This window comes from Terrapene carolina, unplaced genomic scaffold, assembly GCF_002925995.2.
Source record: "Terrapene carolina triunguis isolate 2854851 unplaced genomic scaffold, T_m_triunguis-2.0 Scaffold96, whole genome shotgun sequence".
NCBI lineage: Eukaryota > Metazoa > Chordata > Testudines > Emydidae > Terrapene > Terrapene triunguis.
In genome coordinates this window covers 9,393,626-9,405,632 of record NW_020664447.1, presented here as the reverse complement: position 1 = coordinate 9,405,632, position 12,007 = coordinate 9,393,626, and the positions used below count along the sequence as shown (strand labels likewise).

At 42.8% G+C, this 12,007-nt stretch overlaps 1 protein-coding gene across 1 annotated transcript in view; it reads left to right on the top strand.

The window, feature by feature from the left end:
• SPON1 (spondin 1) overlaps positions 1-11,976 on the top strand; it is a 329,711-nt gene extending 317,735 nt beyond the window's left edge. The window contains exons 9-16 of the mRNA XM_026651452.2: positions 303-443; positions 1,689-1,764; positions 2,340-2,522; positions 2,987-3,157; positions 3,258-3,425; positions 4,900-5,064; positions 7,949-8,212; positions 9,152-11,976. Of these exons, the coding sequence (XP_026507237.1) occupies positions 303-443; positions 1,689-1,764; positions 2,340-2,522; positions 2,987-3,157; positions 3,258-3,425; positions 4,900-5,064; positions 7,949-8,212; positions 9,152-9,315 (1,332 nt within the window). The 3' untranslated portion in view covers positions 9,316-11,976. The remainder of the gene's footprint in view (positions 1-302; positions 444-1,688; positions 1,765-2,339; positions 2,523-2,986; positions 3,158-3,257; positions 3,426-4,899; positions 5,065-7,948; positions 8,213-9,151) is intronic.
• The last annotated feature ends 31 nt before the right edge of the window (positions 11,977-12,007 follow it).

The window sequence follows — 12,007 nt, the reverse complement described above, 5'->3', positions numbered from 1 at the left end:
CTCCGGTTACTGCAGCAGAGCCAACACAGCTCTGTAGGGTAACCTGGATGCTACTGTACTTCACATACTATGAACAGAATTATTAAGTTCCAGTTCCACAGATTTACAGAAATACTGCATAATGGATGTTCGTTGCCATGGGAGAATGCATTCTGTTGAAAGGGGCATTTTCCTATTGAACATTTCAGAAGCAGCTCTAATTTTTGTGTATGAATCACACTGTGTTGACTTCTATTATTCAAAATACATGTGTTTTTATTCCTTTTTAATCCATATTTGTATCTGTTTCTTTCTGATTGCAGTCACCCAACAAGCCTACAATTCCTCAAGAGAAGATAAGACCACTAACGAGCCTTGATCACCCTCAGAGTCCCTTTTATGATCCAGAAGGAGGGTCTATAGCAGTGGTGGCCAGAGTTGTCATTGAGAGAATTGCACGAAAGGTAGCAATATAAAATTCTAAAAGACAGCAGTAAAAATGAAATAATACAATTTAAATATATTTTATGGATTTTTTAAACTGTTGAAACCCTTTTAATCTACTGTTCCTCCTGCTGATCGAAACGTCCAGCGCTGCATATTTTAGTACTTCTTTTTCATAGAAGCATGGAGATTAGAGATGAAAAACCTAATGTGGTTAGTCATATAATCTAGTCCCTTGCCAATGCAGAATGGAACCTTACAGTATGTTCTCCAGTTCTTTGCCCAGCCAACTTTTAAATGATTCAAGTGATGGACTTTCCAATACTTCTCTTGGGGGCTTATTCCATGGTCTTATGGATCCCTGTGTTAAGAAATGCTTCTTGATAATCAAGGTACTCTTCTTTTGGCTTAGTTTCATCTTATTTGTCTCTGTTATTGCATAGGGGATCCTCCTAAATATGTCTCCGCTTTCTGCTTTTTAGACCACGAGTATTTGCAGATGGTTATATATTCCTGTCTTCATTGTAATTTAGAACCACATCAGCACTGATTCAAACCTGCAGGTCCTTAAGTAAGGTTTGGGCATAGACCCTTTTTATTTTCCCTCAAAAGCATATCTGCAGACCTTTAATCACTGATGTTGTTCCAAATTCCTCCCAATTTATTAAGCTCACTGTATACTGCATTCTATACATAACCCCACCACCAGTGTACTCAGAGGTGCCATTAGTATCCTTCTTTGTGATGTAAGGCCTCTGAATATGCAGTCCCAAACCACATTGTTTCTGCCACTGTATGAAATTGCAGGCATTTTAGTTTGCTCTCTACTCTCACACCTAGGTTTCTCTGAGCATTTTTTCTATCCAGGTTTCCCATTCTCTTTGCATATCAGTGTTTTAGGTGGTTTTCCTTAGATGTATACATACGCTTTTGGAAATCCCAACCTATGTAGCCTGTTGCTATTTCTTGCCTATATTTTAAATTCTCTAGAGGTGAAATTCCCCACTATGAAACAGGCCAGCACAATGTGTATGCAGCATTTAAGCCCTACTGGAATTGAGTGAGTTATAGGATTTGTGCTGGCCCCCTGCATACAAGCGTGAATAACTGCAAATCTGTAGCTTTACAACTGTTGAGGTACTGGAGCACAAACCCTGCTTGTGTTACTGTGTAGCTTCTAGCAACTGGTTTTACATCCCGCCAGCACCTATTGGTTTATTCCCATTACCTTCCTAATTTAAATCTTTACCACTCTTTCTCTGCAGGGAGAGCAATGCAATATCATCCCTGATAATGTAGATGACATTGTAGCAGATCTTGTTCCAGAAGAGAAAGAAGAAGGTACTTTTTAATTACGTTCTGCTATGTGAGTTTTTTGTTTCATCCTCCAGTGCTGCTTCTGTATATTTCCTGCCTTTATGTCATTATTAGTAGACTATTAAATATACAAAAACAACTCACTCAGCATCATTTCTTACTTGAATGCCTGAAGAACTGATGACAATAGTGGGGTTTTCAAAAGCACTTAAGTGACTTAAAAGCACAAGTCCCACTGAAAGTCACAGTGATGCAGTTTTCCATTCTTTATGTTGCGCCTCTTTGGCCTGGCAACCTGCACAGAACTACCGTGGTGCCCACAGAAGTTTGGCAGCAGTTGTGCGATCTGTTAGAAATGTACAGTACAGGTGACTATCTGGGAGGAATTAAAACAAACTTCTTAATATCCTAACACAAGGAAGAATTCCGAGCTGCATCACACAAAGGTGCCAGCTGAGTGAAACTTAAAACAGTGAAATGCTTCATTAGCAAGCAAGGAACCAATCATGTTAAACATCTCATGCAATCACCAACCAAGTGAAGAGGCATAAATGGAGACTAACTCATTGTTGACATGTTCTGCTTTTTATTGATTTTAGATGACACCCCTGAGACTTGCATTTACTCAAACTGGTCCCCATGGTCAGCCTGCAGCTCCTCCACTTGTGATAAGGGCAAGAGGATGAGGCAGAGAATGCTTAAAGCCCAGCTGGACCTCAGTGTGCCTTGTCCCGATACCCAGGATTTTCAGCCATGTATGGGCCCAGGCTGTAGTGATGAAGGTAACAAAACAGGAAAGAGTGGAGGGGATAAAATGGGGGAGGAGGGAGGGCATTTTAACTTGGAGGCCCAACCTTCTATTAGAGCTGCATGGTCCCATCTCTAGGTGTAAGTGATGATGGTTGAAGAAAAGTGCATGCATAAGTGTTTGTGTGTTCAAAACTGTGAACACCCATGTGGAAAATTATGGAGTCACCTTAGAAAATGCGGTCCTCTGCGTTCACTATTGCAATTCAGTAGGCTGTTTGAGTGTATGTTTGAAGGTTAAGGAGGAGCAGCAAGAAGGAAGGAGTGAAGTGAGGAATGAAGGGAAAGGCAGAATGAGACAGGATATAGAGTGGATAAACAGAAGCATGGAAGTCTGAAAAGAGTGAGGGGGGGTAGATACCTCTTGGTAGATGAGATTTATTGGGCAAAGGTGTGGCAATCTCAATGTAGGTAATTGAAATTCTCCTCTGTATTTTAGATGGTTCCACTTGCATGATGTCTGAATGGATTACATGGTCCCCCTGTACTGTTTCTTGTGGAATGGGAATGCGATCTAGAGAGAGATATGTGAAACAATTTCCTGACGACGGCTCGATGTGCAAAGTACCTACTGAAGAAACTGAGAAATGTATTGTAAATGAGGAATGTTGTAAGTATTTCATTTAGCCTTGCAAAATCCAATCAGTAACAAAAGCACTAAATGAACCATTTCTTAGATAGTGATTTTTTTCTCTTTACATTATAAATAGCTCCTAGTAGTTGCCTTGTGACAGAATGGGCAGAGTGGAATGAATGCAGCGCTAGCTGTGGAATGGGAATGAAAAAGCGACATAGAATGATTAAGATGACTCCAGCTGATGGATCCATGTGCAATACGGAAACTACCGAGGTGGAGAAATGCATGATGCCAGAGTGCCGTAAGTGTCTACGAGCCACCTGCCATGGACAGAAGTATGACAACTCTCATGACACTTTGTTTGAGCACATCAAAGAATGTGTCTAACAGGAAACATTCCCAACTTTTCCCTGCACCAGATTCCCTGCCTCAAGAGAACATGCATTGGTACCACTTCCACCCAAAGGATGACATATCAGTTCCAGAAAAATTATTCACTGCTATGGCCGTATTACTTTTTCAAAGCAATGCTTTCAGAATATCACAGTATCATTGCCAGATGCTATACACATGTATATTAGCAAAATACCTGTGGGCTCCCGTAAGTATTCCATAGTGGAACCCACTGCCTTAAGTAATTACTGTTGCTGTAAAGCAGGGATGGGCAAACTATGGCCTGGGGGCCACATCTGGACCTTCAGATGATTTAATCCGGCCCTCGAGCTCCCGCCGGGCAGCAGGGTCCAGGGCTTGCCCCACTCCAGCGGTCCAGCTGGGGAGCAGGGTTGGCGGCTTGCCCCACTCCGCGCAGCTCCAGGAAGCAGCAGCATGTCCCCCCTCCGGCTCCTACACGTAAGGGCAGCCAGAGGGCTCCGCACACTGCCCCCGCCCCAAGCGCTGTCCCTACAGCTCCCATTGGCTGGGAACTGCGGCCAATGCGAGCTGCAGGGGCAGCACCTGCGGACAGGGCAGCGTGCAGAGTCGCTTGGCCGCACCTCCGCGTAGGAACCAAAGGGGGACATGCCGCTGCTTCTGGGAGCTGCTTGAGGTAAGCGCTGCCCGGAGCCAGCACCCCTGACCCCCTCCCGTGCCCCAACCCCCTTCCCCAGCCCTGATCCCCCTCCCGCCCTCCAAACCCCTCCATCCCAGGCTGGAGCAACCTCCTGCACCCCCAACCCCTCATCCCCAGCCTCACCCCAGAGCCCGCACCCTCAGCCGGAGCCCTACCCCCCCTCTCCCCAACCCCCAATTTTGTGAGCATTCATGGCTCGCCATACAATTTCCATACACAGATGTAGCCCTCAGGACAAAAAGTTTGCCCACCCCTGCTGTAAAGGAATCAAAAAGTGTAGAATGAAATACTATTCCCAGCCTGTGATGAGTTCTTTGATTTGGAATCAGACTGTTATAAATTTCACAAGATCAGGCTTTCTCACAGGACGTTCCTAGTTTCAAATGCGCCCACAAGTACTTTCTTGAAGGATTTTGATTCTCATGCGTTGAGTCTCTGCAGAAACAAAGTGGAAAAAAGTTTGCAGAGAAACATTTTTAATAGTTAACCTGAAAAAAAATGTTGGGTTTCATCTGAGCTTTTGTAGGAACATCAAGTTAGCTTGAATAAAACAAAAAGCAAGCTAACAGCAAAATACAAAAAATAGGGGTTGCGTCCCTTCTTCAAATGCTCACATTTAATTCTTTCAAAGTTTTGTGTTTAAATAACTTGTCAACATAATGGAGATTTGTTATCTTTGCTAATCATTCTTTTCATGCACTAGATACCATTCCCTGTATGCTCTCCCCTTGGTCTGAATGGAGTGACTGCAGTGTCACTTGTGGGAAGGGGATGAGGACCCGGCAAAGGATGCTGAAATCTGCAGCTGAGCTTGGAGACTGTAATGAGGAGCTGGAGCAAGTGGAAAAGTGCATGCTTCCAGAGTGCCGTAAGTGTAGGAACCAGTCTGAAACAGGAAGGCTAATTTCACATGTTCTGCAAACTAAGGCTATATCTACACTATGAGCTGAGGGTGTGATTCCCAGCCTGTGTAAATATGCTCATGATAGCACTCATTGAGCTAGAACAGTAAAGATAGTGTGGACAGCAGCAAGTGGTGGCTAGCCGTATTGAGTACGCACCCATGCGGTTCAGGCAGGTTTGCTTTCGGCCTGGCTAGTCCATGCCTTAGCTGCCCGTGTTACCATGACAACACTACTATTTTTAGGATGTCTGCGCAAGCTGGGAATCACACACCTAGCTCATAGTGTAGATGTAGCCTAAGCATCAACCCCTGGTGCTGTGCTTAGTCTGTGCTGTGGAGCCTGGACAGAGCTGTGGTGGTTGTGTGCCAGACCCACTGAGTGCTGCTCGGAACCTGATGATATGCCTGCCCCTCGGCTATACAGCTGTCCAACCCCATCTGGGTAATGGGGAGAGAGTCTGTAACTCCTCCTCTCTGAGTCCTTGGGAAATGAAATCTGGAAGATGCTGAATATGTGCAGCGTGAAGGACTTTGAGAGGTCTGACAGCTGTTTAAGAGGACCTATAAAGGGTACAATCAGCTGGGAGAGACAACAGGCCCATCATGGTGAAGATAAACTGCCCCACAGGATAATCCACTATGGCAGAGGAAAAAACCCCAGGGCCTCCCCAAATGGCACTATGAATATTTAAGGGGCTGTTCTGTGTGCTTTATGGATTTCTTGTTTCCTACTCCATGAACTACATCAGACTATCCTGGTACTCAAATACATATTGTGTGTCCTGCATACAATGTGCATATTTGAGAATATACTACTTAAATGAGCAATAACTCGTTATTAAAATACCCAGTGTGCTTCATCTCCACAGATAATCCAGGCCAGGGAAAGTATCCTCACCTAATATGTGAGATTGAGAGGGCACTTAGCAGGTGCAATGCCTTTCACTCAAACTATACGTATTTCCCACAGCGCCAGATTTATTAAAACATGAGCACCTTGCTGTCTTTTCATGCCACATCTTAGCTCCTTACTAACTCTTCCCTTTAAAGAAATATAACTGGATTCTCCCTGCTTATCTTTGTTGTTATGAAATATAACAGCATCTCCATGGACCTCTTTGTATGAATGAAAATTCAGCCATTCACAATCCTCTTCTTATTGGAACAAGGACAGTATGGGAAGCAGCAACCTCAGCTTCCTTATACTGTATCTTAAACCTAGAAGGGTGGAAGGACCAGACCTTCTTGGCCTCTGCTGTGTCCACCACTAAGGTTGTCACTTCCTGACAATTGTTGATGTGATTTTTATGATGGTGTCTCCTGAGCACTAGGAACTCGACTGACACTATGACATAGGCCATGAGAGACAATAACAAGATGTGGGTGGGGGGACTTTCGCAAAACACAGTTTAGTCCATGAATAGTTCAGATGATAGTGGATTTGGAAATTAGTTCAACCTACCCAACTCCATGCCAGGCTGGTCAAGAGTTAGTGAAACCATGATTTTTTTCCAAATGCATAATTTCATCCAGTCTCCAATAGCAAGCAAGTAAAATGTTGGGCCTTGGGTTTGGTTCAAGTGGAGCACCCAGGGGCAGTGTGGCTTAAAACTATGCTCCTACTTGCCTGATCTGGGGTGTGTATGTGTAATTAGAGCAGCTTATGAGCTGCCACCTAGAATAGCCCCCTAGGGGCTGCTCCATTGGCCCACAATCACAAGAGAGTCGTATGTCCAACGCCTTTTCCTCCAACCACATCTCTAGGCCAATGGGGACTATGACCAAGTGCTGCAGAGCCACATACAGTGGCCTCACACCCCCTGGGAATTCCCCTACATGACAGAATCCCCAGCTGCCCTCGTATTGCTGCTTTGTACTTCTTAAGAAAAGCAAAGCAGAGGGGAAGCCCTTGCTGATGGATGTGATAGAATATTCTTAGTGTACTCTTTGCCAGCCAAGTGTTATAATGCCCTGCATAAAACTACCTGCATTTTTAGCCAGCATTGGTTATAACCCTCCACCCACATTCTTATGATGCAATTTTGTAACTGAGGGCTTCTTAAATAATTTAAAAAGTACTTCTTTGGAATAAATATGATTATTTCTGCATTTTGAGTGTTAGTCAGTCAGTGAGAGTTTGATTTTTAAAGCAACACTGGAAAGTCCTGAATGCAGACTTTTGGGGTATGAATGGCTCTGTGCCTACAGTGTGGAACTATGATTCAGGAAATCTAAGTTCAAGTCCTGTCTGTTTCACTGATTTGTTCTGGGACTGTAAAAAACTCAAGTTAAAAAGCTCTATGCCTCAGTTTCCCCAACTGTAAAATGGGGATAACAATACTTGCTTAAATCATGTGACTATTCTTAATATGCATTACTATTAGTAAAATGCTTTGAGATTCTTGGAGAGCAGGTCCTATATGGGTGCAACGTATTCATTATTTAACATCTTGACTCATACGATGGTTGGGGTGGTGTGCATAATGCCAGAGAAAACTATTGAAAATGGACTAATAGATGGTCAAAACCTACTTCCTGCCACCAGAGCAGAGCATTTGAGGAGGAACAGGACTATTCTTTTTTTTTTTTTTTTAAAGTTGGTGACCTCTTAGCACCATTCTTTCCCGGGATGGTTGAGGCAGTGGCAGCTAATGCAAAGTATTTCCTCCTGACTGCACAGAGATTTTTAATGTGTTTTCTTGCAAAACTCACTCTGAAGCCTGGATGCATTGTCATGTTCACGTAGTTTGGATATGAAAGCTCATTAGGCAAAGCCATATGTTTCTTCTACATCATCTGGTTAGGTCCCAAAGAGTTGTTATAATTGCCAGTATTTCTTTCTTTACAGCCATTGACTGTGAATTAACCGAGTGGTCCAAGTGGTCTGAATGCAATAAATCCTGTGGGAAAGGTCATATGATCAGGACAAGAATGATTAAAATGGAACCACAGTTTGGAGGAGCTCCATGCCCAGAAACTGTCCAACGTAAAAAATGCCGAATAAGAAAATGTTTGAGAGGTCCAGGTCTAGAGAAAAGGCGGTGGAAAGAAGCCCGTGAGAAAAGGAGAAGTGAACATGCCAAGGAAGATGTAGATGGTGAGCTGTATCCAGGTATGTGTTATCCACATTGCTTAGGCTACTCATGGCAGCTTGACCTTTGTTCATAACAGGAACAAGTCTATGAGTATCAGCACTTCACTGCAATCAGGGCCAGCTCCAGGCACCAGCACAGCAAACAGGTGCTTGGGGCGGCCAACGGAAAGGGGCGTCAGATGCGGCAATTTAGCGGCGGGTCCCTCAGTCCCTCTCGGAGGGAAGGACCTGCCGCCGAATTGCCACTGAAGAATGAAGCAGCGGTGCTAGAGCTACCGCCAAAGTGCCACCGGTCGCGACTTTTTCCGTCGCTTGGGGCGGCAAAAATACTGGAGCCGGCCCTGACTGCAATAGCATTACATTCTAGAAAAAGCTTTCACTAAGTTACAGTGGGCTTGTGTTCTTGGCTTTCATCTTTCAGCATTGAAGGTCAGATCTGAACTTCAGTAGCAAGTTGCAACTAGAGAGCTTTTTTCACCCGTTCCCAAAAGAAAACAGGTTATGTCTGTACAGCTCTAAGAGTATCTTGTTCTTTCTCAGTAAGGTCCTTCCATACAAACAATAGACCATCAAAAAAGTTAATACTGACTAAAAACTCCATGGGACTGAACTGAAAACCTCCAGCTCCAATTGCATCTGAACTGTTGCAAAATTTGCTCCTAAATCCAGCTATAAATGTCTTAGCTAGCACCTCTTTCTATGCTAAGCTTTAGCAAAACTCCAATACCAACATCCCTGCTAATTACAATCTAGGTTATAAAAGGTAGATGAAAATTTTGGGGGGGAAGGGATTGTCTTTTGTACAATGCCTACCACAATGGGACCTTGACTGGACTTGATTGGAGCCTTTTAGTGCTACAGTAATAAAATATTAAGAGTGTGTATGTGTCCATACACCAGGGGAGATAGAGATGAAAAGCTAGCTAAAATAGCATTGATAAATGTTTTTATTTTTAGGTTGTAAGATGAGACCATGGACTGCTTGGTCAGAATGTACCAAACTGTGTGGTGGTGGAATTCAGGAACGCTTCATGACTGTAAAGAAGAGGTTCAAAAGCACTCAGTTTACCAGCTGCAAAGACAAGAAGGAGATAAGAGCATGTAATGTTCACCCTTGTTAGCAAAACCCGAGGCTGCAAAGTGATGGAGTCTGAGCTAAATGGAAAGTCAACCATGGTTTTGATTTAAAAAAAATATATATATAAATGGTGTATATTAGTCTTCATTTTTGCAGTGTGGGTTGCTTATTAGTCTTGCTGGTGCAAGAAATATATTTTATAAATATTTCCTCACAAATGTATGCTGAGAGTGGCTCCTTGATACTCCAGCTAGCCCTTAATGCATAAAACTAGTAAGTCATTGTGAGTCATTTAACTCTGAAATAAAAACATCTCTGTGGATATGCAATAGCCATATAGAAATATTCCCTGTACAGACATGGGGTGCATGCATATTAACGTAACTAAGTTAAAGTGACATGTTTCACGCGTGGAAGGAATTGTCTCATTTGATTTGATTTCAAAATATCCAAAGCAGTGCCTATGTGATTACACAACTGTGCCAAGGAATAATTTCAGTAATGCTGGTTCAATAATATTAAAGGTGCATATTATCTCTTCCCACCATGAGGGTTAAACTGGTATTGGATAATTACTATCCTATATATTTTTCTTCACGAGGATCCCCCTTACTTCTTTAAACAACTCAAATACATAGGCATCAGTCTGGATAGCTCAGTAACAGTGTCTGCTCAATGAGCAGTGGTGATTAAAAAAAAAAAAAAAAACACACACAGGAAAAATACGGACAATGTGAACCCTTATCTTGAACGATGTTCAGTTCTGCCCAACACCACCGTCTCAAAAAGGATATAGAAGAAGGTCTAAAATGCAATGATTGTGGCATGGCAGTCCTTCCATGCCAGAGATTGAAAAATTAGGAATAATTTAGTGAAGAGGTATATAAAACAATGAATGGTGTTGAAAAGGTGCTCATCTATACCTTATGCACAGACGCGGGGAGCAGCAAACTGAAAACTAATAGAAGGATTTTCATGTGTTACTTAATGCATAATCAGTCTGTGACATTCACTGCCATCGGACAGATTCTTGCAACAAAGAGTTTATAAGGATTTGTGAATTATAGGACTATGGCCTGAAGTTACACTAGCTGAGATAAAAATCATGCCTGACAGCCTAAGCCACCCACTAACTGCCAAAGGTTAGAAAGTAACTTTTCATATCTAATGTATGTTACTGCCTAATTGCTCCTTGAGATTTTTCACACCTTTCCTCTGAAGCATCCAGCACTATCCCCAGGCAGAGACCAGCTGCTGGATCCCAGGCCTGCTAATGCACTGGCCAGTCTTCATTTCTTAAGGTTTTAACATTTAAAATTGGGAAATAAAGGTAATTTTGTAAGTTTTGTCCAAGAAAGGGATTATACACCTATTTATCAATAATGATGCACTGAGAATAAAGACTGTTGGTTGATAACTCTTTTTTAAAACAAGTTTGAGAGAAATGAAGGGAAAAATGAAACTTTATATTTCTTTTTAAACCAGCTGTAGATAATTTATTCAAATCATTTATACTTGGTCACAAGCCCCAAAATCCAGCACCTGGTTTTGAATTTCACAATTCATGTGCACTGTTGCCACTTTTGTGTCATTCTCTCCCCCACCTCCTTGCTATTCTAGAGTGTCTGGCTGAGGCTGTGGCTCCTTCATCCTCTTTCTATAAAACCCCTGCTGGGGCTTCCCTAATACCTTAGTACATTTTGCTGCATCTCTTGCCCCAGACTGAAGTTAAGACCAGTGCAGCAGTGGGTGCAAACCTTGCTGAGGCAAACCAGAAACCGAGGTTTTTTACTAACCTCTGAAAACCAAACACTTTGCATTTTACAGAGCTCAGGTCATTTTATCATGATCACTAACTGTTTGCACAAATAGATGTATGGTCCCTACCTGCCTGGCCTATTATATCCAAAGCAGCCATCTGAGCTAAAAGACCCCATGGAATATCATAAATACTGCAGAAGTGACGAGACAGCCTCTTCAGGAGAAAGGGTGGGTACCATACTAAACCCTGAGGTTCCCAGGAGCTGTCCTGAGTAGAAACACAGATGAAAATGAGAACCATGGCACCTGTTCTCTACAAGCCCCTACTATAGGTAACAGCTTCTGCACCAACAGGGACCAAGCAGTCCACAGTAGTCATCAGACCCTCAGATCCTGTGCCTCTTTAACCTGTGGTCGTGTAGGCTATGAGAGTTCTTTGTTTTCTCCTGGATGGGGTGTTGCTACCTCGCAAGCCCTTCTGGCTTGTTCATGCTACTGCGAAACCTATGTAGAAGGCCACTCCAGTTTCTGTAACAAAATGTCATCAATTGTTGATGCTCTGTTTCCAGTCACTATCATCCTTCCTGTATGTTCCATGTAATCAAATTGTTTTAAATGTTAGGTTTATTCCCTTTGCCAATGTTCTGATAATAGCTGAATCCAATTATATACCTCGAGTATGTATGAAATGTGATATTATTTGAACATGCCTATAAGGAAAAACATCTGGCAAGCCTCACACTGTGTTTCTAGTTCAGTTTCAATAACCAACTTCCTTTATTTTCCCTTACCCAGGACAACTCACTGTTATTTCCAGTTATTCCTCTTAGGCTCACCAATGTTAAGGATGTTTGAGTTTTCACATTATTAATACTAGCAATCACAAAAATAGCTTGCAGTTAGAGATGTGGCGGTTTCTGTCTAGATCAGGGGTCGGCAACGTTCGGCACGCGGCTCGCCAGGGTAAGCACCCT